Source organism: Malaya genurostris, chromosome 2 (assembly GCF_030247185.1).
Source record: "Malaya genurostris strain Urasoe2022 chromosome 2, Malgen_1.1, whole genome shotgun sequence".
NCBI classification, from domain to species: domain Eukaryota; kingdom Metazoa; phylum Arthropoda; class Insecta; order Diptera; family Culicidae; genus Malaya; species Malaya genurostris.
Genome location: NC_080571.1, coordinates 45,177,282 through 45,188,979, shown reverse-complemented (window position 1 = coordinate 45,188,979; position 11,698 = coordinate 45,177,282). Strand labels below are relative to the sequence as shown.

At 44.3% G+C, this 11,698-nt stretch overlaps 2 protein-coding genes across 4 annotated transcripts in view; both read left to right on the top strand.

Moving 5' to 3' along the window:
- Positions 1-11,698, top strand: part of LOC131429877 (A disintegrin and metalloproteinase with thrombospondin motifs 9) — a 589,623-nt gene that overhangs the window by 310,717 nt on the left and 267,208 nt on the right. The gene's annotated exons all lie outside the window — the stretch shown is intronic.
- On the top strand, positions 21-7,024 carry LOC131429874 (vitellogenin-A1-like). 2 transcript variants are annotated; one of them, XM_058594309.1, is made up of 3 exons: positions 21-455; positions 528-5,633; positions 5,690-7,024. In XM_058594309.1, exons 1-3 carry the CDS (start codon positions 425-427, stop codon positions 6,919-6,921), a joined length of 6,369 nt encoding a protein of 2,122 aa, XP_058450292.1. In that variant the 5' UTR covers positions 21-424; the 3' UTR covers positions 6,922-7,024. The 2 variants fall into 2 exon arrangements, with proteins under 2 accessions (XP_058450292.1, XP_058450291.1); XM_058594308.1 differs by having other exon boundaries at positions 21-5,633.

Sequence of the window (11,698 nt, the reverse complement as noted above, 5' to 3'; positions counted from 1 at the left end):
TGCCTTCGATGATCTCGCTTTGCAAGAGCAAACGGAAAATACGAGCGTGATCCCAAAATAGCTGACGTTGGGAATCCGCCCGAATGAATGGTTTCTGTTGCAATACTGCATCGTTATTGCAACATTTTTCCAGCGATTAGCGCGTTATCAAATCTAGTAATCACATTCCGGTTATTCGCGGTCATGAACATCTTTATCACTGGATGCAACCGGGAGGTGGTTATTGTCCGGGATGCTTTTTTTTGTGTTACCTGAAATTCATCATGAATGAATTTGTTATCAGTCTCGAAAGATCCTCTGATTTGTCAATTCAGCGGTTTAATTTCATATAAAATATGATCGTTGGGTTCCAATCGTCACACTTGAGTTCTTCATTTCATCAGTGAACAACTATCAAGAGAAACGGTTTAGGATTCGAGCGAGAATGATTGGGAAAATTCTACTCCTCGCTTTTGGTAAGTACAACCCTTTCGAAGTTATAGACAACAATGTTTTAACAAATTCTTGCCTCCTGTTTTTCTCCATAGTGGGGATCAGTGCTGCCTACCAGTACGACTACAAAAATGAGTTTTACTACAGCCGACCGGAGAACAAAACTGGCTACGAGTATGGCGCCTGGGAAGCGAACCGTGAATACGTCTACAATGTGACTTCCATGACGCTGACGGCTCTGCACGATCTCGATGACCAGTGGACCGGAGTTTACTCCCGTGCCCGCTTGGTACTGCGACCCAAGGAACCGAACTACGTGGTTGGCCATATCGAGAACGCAGAGTACGCCGTTTTGAACGAGCGTTTGCCTCAGGGATACCGAACTGATTTGCAGGAGCGTGATCTGAAATACCGACCATGGCCGATGAGCTCCAAACCATTCGGAATTCGCTACCACAAGGGTTATATCAAGGGTCTGTACGTCGAACAAACCGTTCCCAATAACGAAGTCAATGTTCTGAAGGCTTGGATCAGCCAGCTCCAGCTGGATACCAATGGATCCAACAAGATCAACTCCAAATACAACCAACTGCCGGAGAACAACTCCTTCACCGGAGCCTACAAGGTCATGGAACCATCGGTCACTGGCAATTGCGAAACTTTGTACGATGTCAACGCTGTTCCGGAGTACATTGCTCAATCCAACCCAGAATGGGTCCCACAACCGCAACTACGCGAAGATGGTCAGTATATCTTCGAAGTTGTGAAGACTTTGAACTACGATAACTGCGATCAACGCATGGGATACCACTTCGGTTTCAGTGGCGATAGCGACTTCAAGCCAAACACCAACCAAATGGGAAATGTCGCCTCGAAATCTGCCGTGTCTCGCATGTTCCTCACCGGTGACTGGTACAACTACACCATCCAATCGGCAAGCACCACGAACAAAGTTGTGATTGCTCCGTCCCTGGTTAATCAAGAGAAGGCTATGGTCATCTCACAGGTCAACGCATCGCTCAACGAAGTTCAGGCTTACCGCAAGATTCCACAAGGCCCAGCCGATGACCGTCAGGTGTATGTTGATCTGGTCTACAGCTACAACATGCCCAGCGATAAGAAGAACAATGTTCGTCCAGCCAACGAAACGGATTCCTCGTCGTCATCGTCTTCATCATCGTCCTCGTCGTCGTCTTCCTCCTCCTCATCGTCAGACTCGTCGTCGTCGTCATCCTCCGAGTCTTCGTCGGGCTCTTCCGATTCCTCCAGCTCCTCGGATTCCAGCAGCTCAAGCTCGGAGTCGAAGGAAAACCCTAAAATCAGCCCAGCCGAACAAGCCAAGAACAACAACAAAGAACAACAGAAGAATACCGTAAGCCGTCAACGCCGTGACCTCAATGCCGAGAAGGAAAAGAAATACTACCAAGCCTACAAGATGGACCAGTACCGTTTGAGCCGTAACAACGATACCTCATCCGATTCGAGCAGCTCGGACGATTCCTCGTCTTCTTCGTCCAGCTCATCGGAATCTACGGAGACTAAGAATGGCCAGAACAACAATTCATCTTCTTCGTCGTCATCGTCTTCCTCTTCTTCGTCGTCATCGTCTTCGTCTTCATCGTCTTCTTCTTCGTCATCATCTTCTTCATCGTCGTCGTCGTCGTCGTCCTCGTCATCATCGGAGTCCGATTCGCTGAGCAGCGAGGAAGCGTACCACCAACCAGCTCCCCAGAACTATAAGGACGCTCCGGAGGCTCCCCTGCTGCCGTACTACACTGGTTACAAGGGACACAACGTTCAGCTTGCCCGCAATGTCGATGGTGCTCGTACTGTTGACAAGCTTGTCCAGGAAATTGCCGATGACCTGCAGAATCCATCCAACATGCCGAAGGCCAACACCTTGAGCAAATTCAACATCTTGGGTCGCGTCATTCGCACCATGGAATATCAGGAAATCTACGATGCCGCCCAGAAATACTTCGTCTCCCAGAAGGAACGGGAGGAAGGTAACAACCACAGTGAGAAGTTTAGCAAACGCGTCGATGCATGGAACACTTTCCGCGATGCTTTGGCTGATGCGGGAACTCCACCGGCTTTCAAGGTCATCAAGGAATACGTCGAAGAGAAGAAACTACGAGGCCATGAGGCCGCTAGCGTCATCGCCACCCTGCAGCACTCCATCCGCTACCCAACGGAATCACTGATGCACGAATTCTTCCTGATGGTCACATCCAATGCTGTACGTAGCCAAGATGGTCTGAACACTACGGCTTTGATGTCCTACACCAACTTTGTGAACAATGCTCAAGTCAATAACCGTTCAGCGTACAACTACTACCCAGTTCAGAGCTTTGGTCGTTTGGCTGATTCGGACTACAAGATCGTTGCCCATAAAATCGTCCCATGGTTAGCTCATCAACTGCGAGAAGCCGTCAACGAAGCCGACAGCATCGATATCCAGGTTTACGTGCGTGCTCTTGGAAATCTCGGTCATCCGGAAATCCTGAACGTCTTCGAACCATACATGGAAGGAAAGATTCGCGTCAGTGACTACCAGCGTCTGGCTATGGTTGCTGCCATGGATCGATTGGCTGAAAATTACCCCAAACTGTCCCGGTCTGTGTTGTACAAGGTTTACCAGAATGCCGCCGATCGTCATGAGATTCGTGCCGCTGCCGTGTTCATGCTGATGCGTACCAATCCACCAGCAGAGATGCTTCAGCGTATGGCTGAGTACACCCACCAGGACCCCAGCGAATATGTTCGTGCCGCCGTTAAGAGCTCGCTGGAACATGCCGCTCAAGCTGATGAATATGATGATAATGATGATGATGATGATCTTGCTGAGAATGCTAAGGCTGCCGTTAAATTGCTGAATCCAGATGACTACAGTCTGCAATATTCTTCATCTTACATTCGTGACTATGCATTCGAAAACTTGGAAATGTCTTATCGTATGCAGGTGGCACAGATTGCTTCGGATGATCATTACTTACCAAGTGGACTGTTCTATCAGCTGCGACAGAACTATGGAGGTCAGAAGCGTTACAGCACTTTCTACTATCTGGTTTCGAGCATGGAAAGCTTCTTGGATCTGGTGGACAAGCAGTACGACACATCAAGTATTCAGGATGACTACAAGTCGGCCGATTACTACTACAAGTACTACAAGCAGTACCCGAACAAGAAGAGCGAATACTATGAAAAGTACAGCAAATCTCATGGACCACAGGACGATTACTACCAGAAGTACAACAAGAACGAGTTCAGCGAGAAGGACCCGCAGAAATGGTCGACCACTCGCATTGCCAAGCTTTTGGACATTGACGCCGAGGATGCCGAAGAGCTGGAGGGACAGATCATGATGAGAATGTTCGATTCGGATTACTTCTACGCCTTCGATAATCAAACCATCGAAAATATCCCACGCCGGCTGAAACAGTGGGCCCGAGATTTGGAAGATGGCGCGACGTTGAACATCACCAAGTTCTACCAGCAGCAAGCCGTTACCCTAGCATTCCCGTTGGCATCCGGTTTCCCGTTCGTGTACACCCTGAAGACGCCAACCGTTGTCAAGATTGAAACGGAAGCCACCGTCAAGACACATCCGGCCATCAACAAGAAGGCTGCCGGACACCCAGAGAATGAAAATGATGAATACGTCCATTGGCCACGTGCTGTTAACGGATCAGTCGATGCTAACCTGCTTTATCATCGTTTGGTTGATGCCAAGGTTGGATTCGTTACTCCATTCGATCATCAACGATACATCGCTGGTTACCAGAAGAAGATTCAGGCCTATTTACCATTCAGCGTTGATTTTGACCTAGACTTCGATAATGACGAATACGAAATGGAACTGGAGTTCCTCGAACCTAAGGAAGATCACTTGCTGTTCCATTTGAGCTCTTGGCCATACACTGGATACAAGGATATCACCGATATTCGTCCGATTGCTGAAAGTCCGAATGCCCACATTGTACATGACGAAGAGCAAACGACCAAAACCTACGAGAAAACAGTTGGAGATCAGATGACTGGTGTTGCTATCCGTGTCTACGCTAAGTATGACAGTGATTTCCTCAACTATGGACGTGTCCAAGAATTGTTACAAGATTACGATTGGGCGGCGGCTGTGCTGTACCCAATGGCGGCACAAACCTACCACTACCATCAGATCAATGTTTATCACGACGCTCAGCGTAGCAATGCCAAGTCCATGAAGCTCGCCTATCACTACAAGGAAGGTGATTTCAGTAAAGACTACCAGGAGTCCGATGTAAAACACCCGAAGGGACGTCATGCATACGCTGGATACTACAACGAAAACAACTACGCTCAACCCTTCGACTTCAACCCGGGAAGCCACCGTCGCCAGGAACAGTTCATCAAGAATGCCGCTGCCGGAATTAGAAATAGCGATGTTGCAGTTCACGATATTGGAGTCACGTTCGAAGGCCATCAAAAGAAGAGTGAGTACGTGGTTACGGCTGCTTACGCCGATAGCCCAGTCGACGAGAAGTCCCGCCTCTTGTTGTTCATCTCGGGCAGTCCCTACAGCCAATCGAACAAGGCCAAACAGTTCCAGATGTGCCTCTCGGCCCAGAATGAGTTCCCGAATGTACCAAAACTGAACTTCATCAATGCTTTGAACTACGATGCCAGCTCTTCGATGCGCTATGAATTGGCTTACGGCGAGCGTTGCCAGGGTGGAGCTCAGATCTCCATGAAGGGTAAGATGTCCCAATCGGATGAGTACCGCCATTACCTACGCATCTCCGACGTCGGTCAGCGTTGCAAGCAGCAAATGGACAACGGATATTACCAACTGCAAGAATGTGAGAACGCTACCCGCCAGGCTAACTATCTGGATCAGTATCAATTCAACATTGAGGTCAAGAATGTCGACTCCTACGCCAAGAATTGGACTTACCACTTGGCTGACTATATCCAACACAAGACCTATCCTTACTTTACCCCGAACCACTACCACAAGGGCAAGAGCAATCAGTATCAGGTCAACTTCGAGATGACTCCCTACGGCGACTACTACAACGCTTCGTTCTACGCTCCAGACTATGCCTTCGAAATCGAGAACCATCCGATCGAAAACGAATATGCTCGTTACGCCGCAGCTATGCATCCCGAAATGGACATCACTGAACGACTTGCCTCTCATGCGTACCGCGGAGATAACCAACGTAAGTTACGCGATAACTTGCTACGTTTACTGGTCCTAATTTTTTTCCTTCTTTAGCTTCCTGCGCTGTATCCGCCAAATACATCGATACCTTCGACGGAAACACCTACGACTACGAAATGGGAGAGTGCTGGCATGCCGTGTTGCATACTGTGAAGCCTGACTACGACTACTACGCTCAGCAGTCCCACTTCCAGAATGCCGACAGCGAGTACCGTTTCAAGAATGGATTCGACGAGGATGAACAGGTTACCATCTTGGCCCGCTCCGGACCCAACAAGGAAGTGTACTTCAAGGTTGTGCTCGGTCAGTACAAGCAGAATGACTACAACATCGACATCATCCCGAACGGTGCCGAACTACCAGCTGTCTACATCAACGGAAAGCCCCAGCAGATCCACGAGAAATACGCCGTCGAGTTGTACACCAACGATCAGAACGATCAACCGTTGATCCGTGCTCACGCTCGTCCCGGCAAGGAGTTGGAGATCAGCATCCGCGATGACGATATTAAGATTACCTACGATGGTTACCGTGCCCGGATCTACGCCGACCAATCGTACTACAACGATTTCGTTGGTCTGTGCGGAACCAACAATGGCGAAAACTACGATGACTTCGTTTCACCCAACCAGTGCTACATGAAGAAGCCGGAACACTTTGCCGCTTCGTACGCCATCACCGGCCAGAACTGCTCCGGACCTGCCCAAGCTTACAACATTGCCTACCAGCAGGAATCTCAGGACCAATGCTACAAGCAGGAATACTACTACGGAAACATCATCAGCGAGCAGGAAGCCGGACGTAAGCGTTATCGCAACTACAACCACTACGTCAACGACGACAGCTCGTCATCTTCCTCATCTAGCTCCTCCTCGTCCTCGTCCTCATCTTCCTCTTCGTCGTCCTCGTCGTCATCTTCCTCGTCATCGTCTGAATCCAACTCGGATTCCAACTCCAGCTCAAGTTCCTCGGAAGAGAAGGAATACCACCCGCAAAAGCAAAGCCATACAGTGAAGCAGTGCGAGATGCAACACCAGCACCAGATCATCGAACAGGGTGACCAAACCTGTTTCACAATGCGCCCGCTGCCGGCTTGCCGATCTCAGTGCAAGGCTTCCGAGAAGACCCCGAAATACTACGACGTTCACTGTCGCAACAGCAACGATCCGGCCACCAAACTGTACAAGAACCAAATCTCCAAGGGCTACAATCCGGATCTGAGCTCCCGTTCCGTTAGCAAGACGGTCAAGTTCAACATCCCGAAGGACTGCTACCACACCCAGTGATTATCGACCGTAAACATATACACACACAGAAAAAAAACCGATCCCGACCGAAAGCAATGAAAAAGGACAAACTTTAGATTATAAGTCATGTGAATAAAGCAAATTTTGGCAATTAATCAATTTGTTCACTGATTCCTCTTCGGCTGGTCCGGAACCGATCGCAGTATTCACTGGCGGGGTAGGTTGGGGAAACTTTGTCTGACTCGAAAGTGCCGCTCCCCGAAAGGTGCTCATTATTTCCGATGAGTATTCAGATAAATCACATACTCCGGAGTGAATGAGAAATTTATTCTAATGAGAATGTCTTAATTAAGCTCGATACTTCCTGCGGTGATGTCTACATTACTAGGAAGGCTTCGGAATAACTGGGATGCAGGCGGGCATTGGCGGGCTGGGGATTGATGAATAAGGTTATGTTTGCAAATTGATTGGTAGTGAGTGGTTCCGATGGTGGTGGTGGTGGTGGAGTATGATATCGAAGAGCAAAAGCCAGCATAGCATAGTGATTGGGAAAGATACAATTTTCCATCTTAGTGTGGTCTTTGGTGAAACGAGCCGTGACTTGACATTGATCGGTGCATTGCGCGAGTCCTATCGGTGACTGGGCGATCGGTCATATGTACATGCAAATTAACTAACTATGAGCGAAGGGGAGGTGGCTGACTGCATACGGTGAATGTGTGCTTTGAAACTGACAGTCGTAAAGGTTTATGCATGACGTACAGAGCTGACGGCGCTAGGGGTAGTAAATTTATCGACTGTGGATCGTTTGATGGCTGTGAGAGCTGGTAAACGATGACCATTACCTATAGAAATGGAGTTGTTTGAGCCCGTAGAGGGAAAATGACTGTCGACGAAAAATGCTTAACGAATTTAGAACTAGAGTTTATGAATATTACGGCCAGACAGTGGTAATTAGTTGCGTAGCATCGAAGGGCAAGGCCTACTTCGCCTTCTCTTGACTCAGTCATGACTTTACTGTAACTGACATCCTGATTTGTCTTTGTAATTCTGTTTACAAAATATGCATAACCCAGAATCGACTTGAATCGCGCCGCATTGGATTTGACGATCCTTTATTTTTTTGCATTTCTGAATGAAATGAAATGACGAATGCATTCCTAGTTGAACAAAGAACTGCAACTGTTTTCCGTATTTACCGACAGAAACGTGCAGTCAGGCGAAATATTGATTAACTCGTGTGACAGTTTATGATGAGGATTAACCAACACTTACCTGCTCCTCGTGCAGACCAGGAAGGTGCTGCTTCTGCTGATGAAATTGCATCATAGTGCAACAATGTGCATCGGCGGTTTTACCATCATTATCAATCGGTTGAGCGAAAAAACGGTAAATAAAAACTGCATGTGGTTTCTTTGAGGTGATTGTTTTTCCTTACTTCAGAAACGGGAAAAGCAATTGGCACGTGATTTTTTTTAACTTTCCCGGGTGTAACACTCGTTAAGCATACAGGAAACAAACTGCCAGTTATTTCAATTTTTCATCGAAGCATGCGACCGAACGTTTTCACCCGCAGGCTCATTGAAGAGAACTCATGATTTGAGTTGAGATTACACAAATTTGTAAACTGGAACAATACGTCAAAATTTGAGTAAATTTGAAAAAGCGTTGAGTTTTCGAACATGTGATTGAACATAATACCGAATACAAATAATAAGACCACTAGGTTCCATTGAGGAAATTTGACGTCTCTGTTATGCACACCGACGCAATATACGCGGATGTTGCGGCTCTTTAAGAAAAAAATGACCGTTAGTCCGATGAAAGCACCCATAATCTCCTACAACGGAACTCACTTCGATTTCTCAGTAACGGTTAAACCGATTTTCACGAATCATGCTTCAAATTAAAGCTCTCTTTAAATATACTTCCTCCAGATCCGACTTCCAGTTTCGAATTTATAGGGCGATGAGTGTCAAAACATTCAAATCGTCATTCAAAATGACGATGCAAAACTGGTACGCGACGGTACGTGCGGCTTTGTTCCGTTCGCAGCGTGCTTTGTTCAATTTCGTACAGCGTCCAGGGTTGTCACATTTAAATCTATATTTTTCTGGTGAAAAATATGTACATTTGTAAATCTTTTATTCAATTTGTACCTACTTGTTAGTGTCATTACAAAATCATGATAACGATGCTTTTCTATAAAAGTACACTTATTACCTTTCTCATAGAGAAAGTTTATACAATCATTTGAAAAATTGACTAATGAAAATTCGCCCGAAGAGCTAAGTGTTCTATATTATTCGACACAGTTCATCGATCTTAGCAATGTATGTGTGTGAGTATGTGTCAAATAATGAGTCATAAAATAAAAAAAAATCCAAGGTCCCATAGACTGCTATTAAATTTCATCATGCTTCATAGGGTGAAGTGTGTTTAGAATTTCAAACCGTCATTTAGAGCGACGATGCAAAAAAGGGTAACATTCTTCTAGATTTAACTCAAAACTGATTCAATGTGTAGGCTATATTAGTAACTTACTAAACGAATCGATCTTGGCTATACTGGTTCCCAGTTCTCGGTTCTAGAAGTACCGAAAACAGTGGTCAAAAACTCTGAAACGAGACTCACTCAATTTTCTCATAGATGACTTTATTAATTTCCACATATTTAGACTCAAAAAAATCAGGTTGCTGTTTAACTGCATCCGGGTTCGACTTCTGGTTCCAGAATTATAGGGTAAAGTGTTTTTAATCATTTGGTGCGATGATGCAAAATAAAAAAAAATCTCCACATAGTTGTTTACAAATTGAAAAGATTATTTTAGTTCATACCCAATGAAAGTTTATTATTTATTCAAGATTGAAAAAAAAAATTTGACAAAAGCTTCAGCGATATTTTTGGAAGTAGAATACTTCTATCATGCGTAGCATAGCAATACTTTATTTATTTGAAGATAACACCCAATTTCCACACTATTTTTGTAGAAAAAAAAACAACAACAAACCGTCCCAACAAAATAAATTTTGACTGCCAAACGATGGCCTCAAAAACTAGACAAAGTCGGGAGTGCGTAAATTAAATTTCGTCTATATTAAATAAAACATGGCGTTATTTGAAATTTTTCGCGTCAAAAATACGTAAATTCTAGTTTATTTGCACAAACTTGTGCAGTTTGTCTGTATCATAGTGTAATCGGTTCGCAGTTGTCTACACGCAGTCAAAATCGGCTTGACTGTCCATCTGTATGCAGTCAAAGTGTGCAGATTATCTGTGACAATGTAATCACAGTGTGATCATAGTTGACAGACAAACAGTTGATGACTGTACAGACAAATTTGACTGTTTCTGAAACTGTTGTGCAGAAGTTGTCTGCCACAGATTCTATGACAACCAAAAACTTGTTTATTTCATCCAAACACAAAACAAAACGTTCCAGCACCAGTGTGAGGAGCGAGTACACGTGGTTTTCCCCAAGAGGGTTGGTTTCGTGATCAATTATTTTCTAATGTGTAGAAACCATCGCCCTTATTCTGAATAACGACGTATTGGTTTTTCGATCGAATGTGGTTCGATCGAATCATAGCTACCTTTGATTTTGCTAGCGTTATGGGGAATACAAATTAAATACGAGCGAAAAAACGATACGACGTTATTCAGAATAAGGGCGCATATAGTAATAAAAAACCTGTTTTAATCTACCTAGTGGTGTATTGATGGCTTTCTCGTATTACTCATATTCTCACATTCTCATATATGTGATATTCTTCGAAATAATTTTTATTGCTTTTTGAAAGAAAACAAAAAAAAACAATTAGCACAACCAACAAAATGAAACAGTTTTGCTATTGCAGGTACTTCTGCAACCGGTGTAAATGAGGTCGGTTCGAATGACCATATGTTAACATGACTTACTAACTGTATTGATTTTAGTCAATTTTATAAGATTTTATATGATTCGGCCATCGTACTTTAAACGAGGGTTTAAATTTTAAATATTTATAATTTTGGAAATGGCAAAAATGAAATTTTAAACACCGAGCATCCGCGCAAAGTTCAGAAGCTCAGGAGTTTTGGCCTTTTATTTTCACCTAAATTTGTGAATATCAGTCAAGCGACCTCTACGACCACTATTTCAGAATCAGGAATCCGGGAATAGCCCAAGGCTCCTTGTATATGATGCTGTGGCTCTTTAGTTTTTTACACAAATATTGTTTATTTTACAAAAAAGTACTTAAAATCGATCGAAATCGATTAACGAGTATTGGTCCCCAATTCTATCTCTTAACCACGTGTACTAGCTTCTCACCGAACCGCGTTGTCAATGTCGTCATTTCTGGTCGAAATAATGAAGCTTATCGCATATTTCGTAGAATTCTTAATAGAAATTACTACTGAATTTTTCGAGCTCCTCCTTCACGATAAAGTGCAACGGATCTCCAGAAGCATAGTACTGGAACGTTTTGCTTTGTACTTGGATGAAGTAATTATGAAAAATTAAATAAAGAATTAGTGAAAAAAGTATTAACTACTCCAAATTAAAAAATGCTGAACGGTGAAAGAAAATGTACTTATTTGAATTTTTTTTCTAGATTTTATAAATATTTACCGAATTTCCAATAGCTTATCGTTCGTTCATTAGTTCGATAATTGAATTGATTACAAAGCGTTTGGTAATAAAATTATGGATCTGTCAAAATCTGAACTCTGCCTCAAAGTGAATTCATACCGTTATACCATATTTGAAAGAGTTTGGACTGGAGACAACCTTCCCAAAATTTCAACTCATTAATTGTCATATTTACGGAGGTAG

Bases quoted from the DNA above. Each gene is read 5' to 3' on its own strand.
- LOC131429874 (XM_058594308.1), top strand. From the start codon at position 425: ATGATTGGGAAAATTCTACTCCTCGCTTTTGGTAAGTACAACCCTTTC. The intron at 5,634-5,689 runs GTAAGTTACGCG...TTCCTTCTTTAG, and splicing joins GTACCGCGGAGATAACCAAC to CTTCCTGCGCTGTATCCGCC.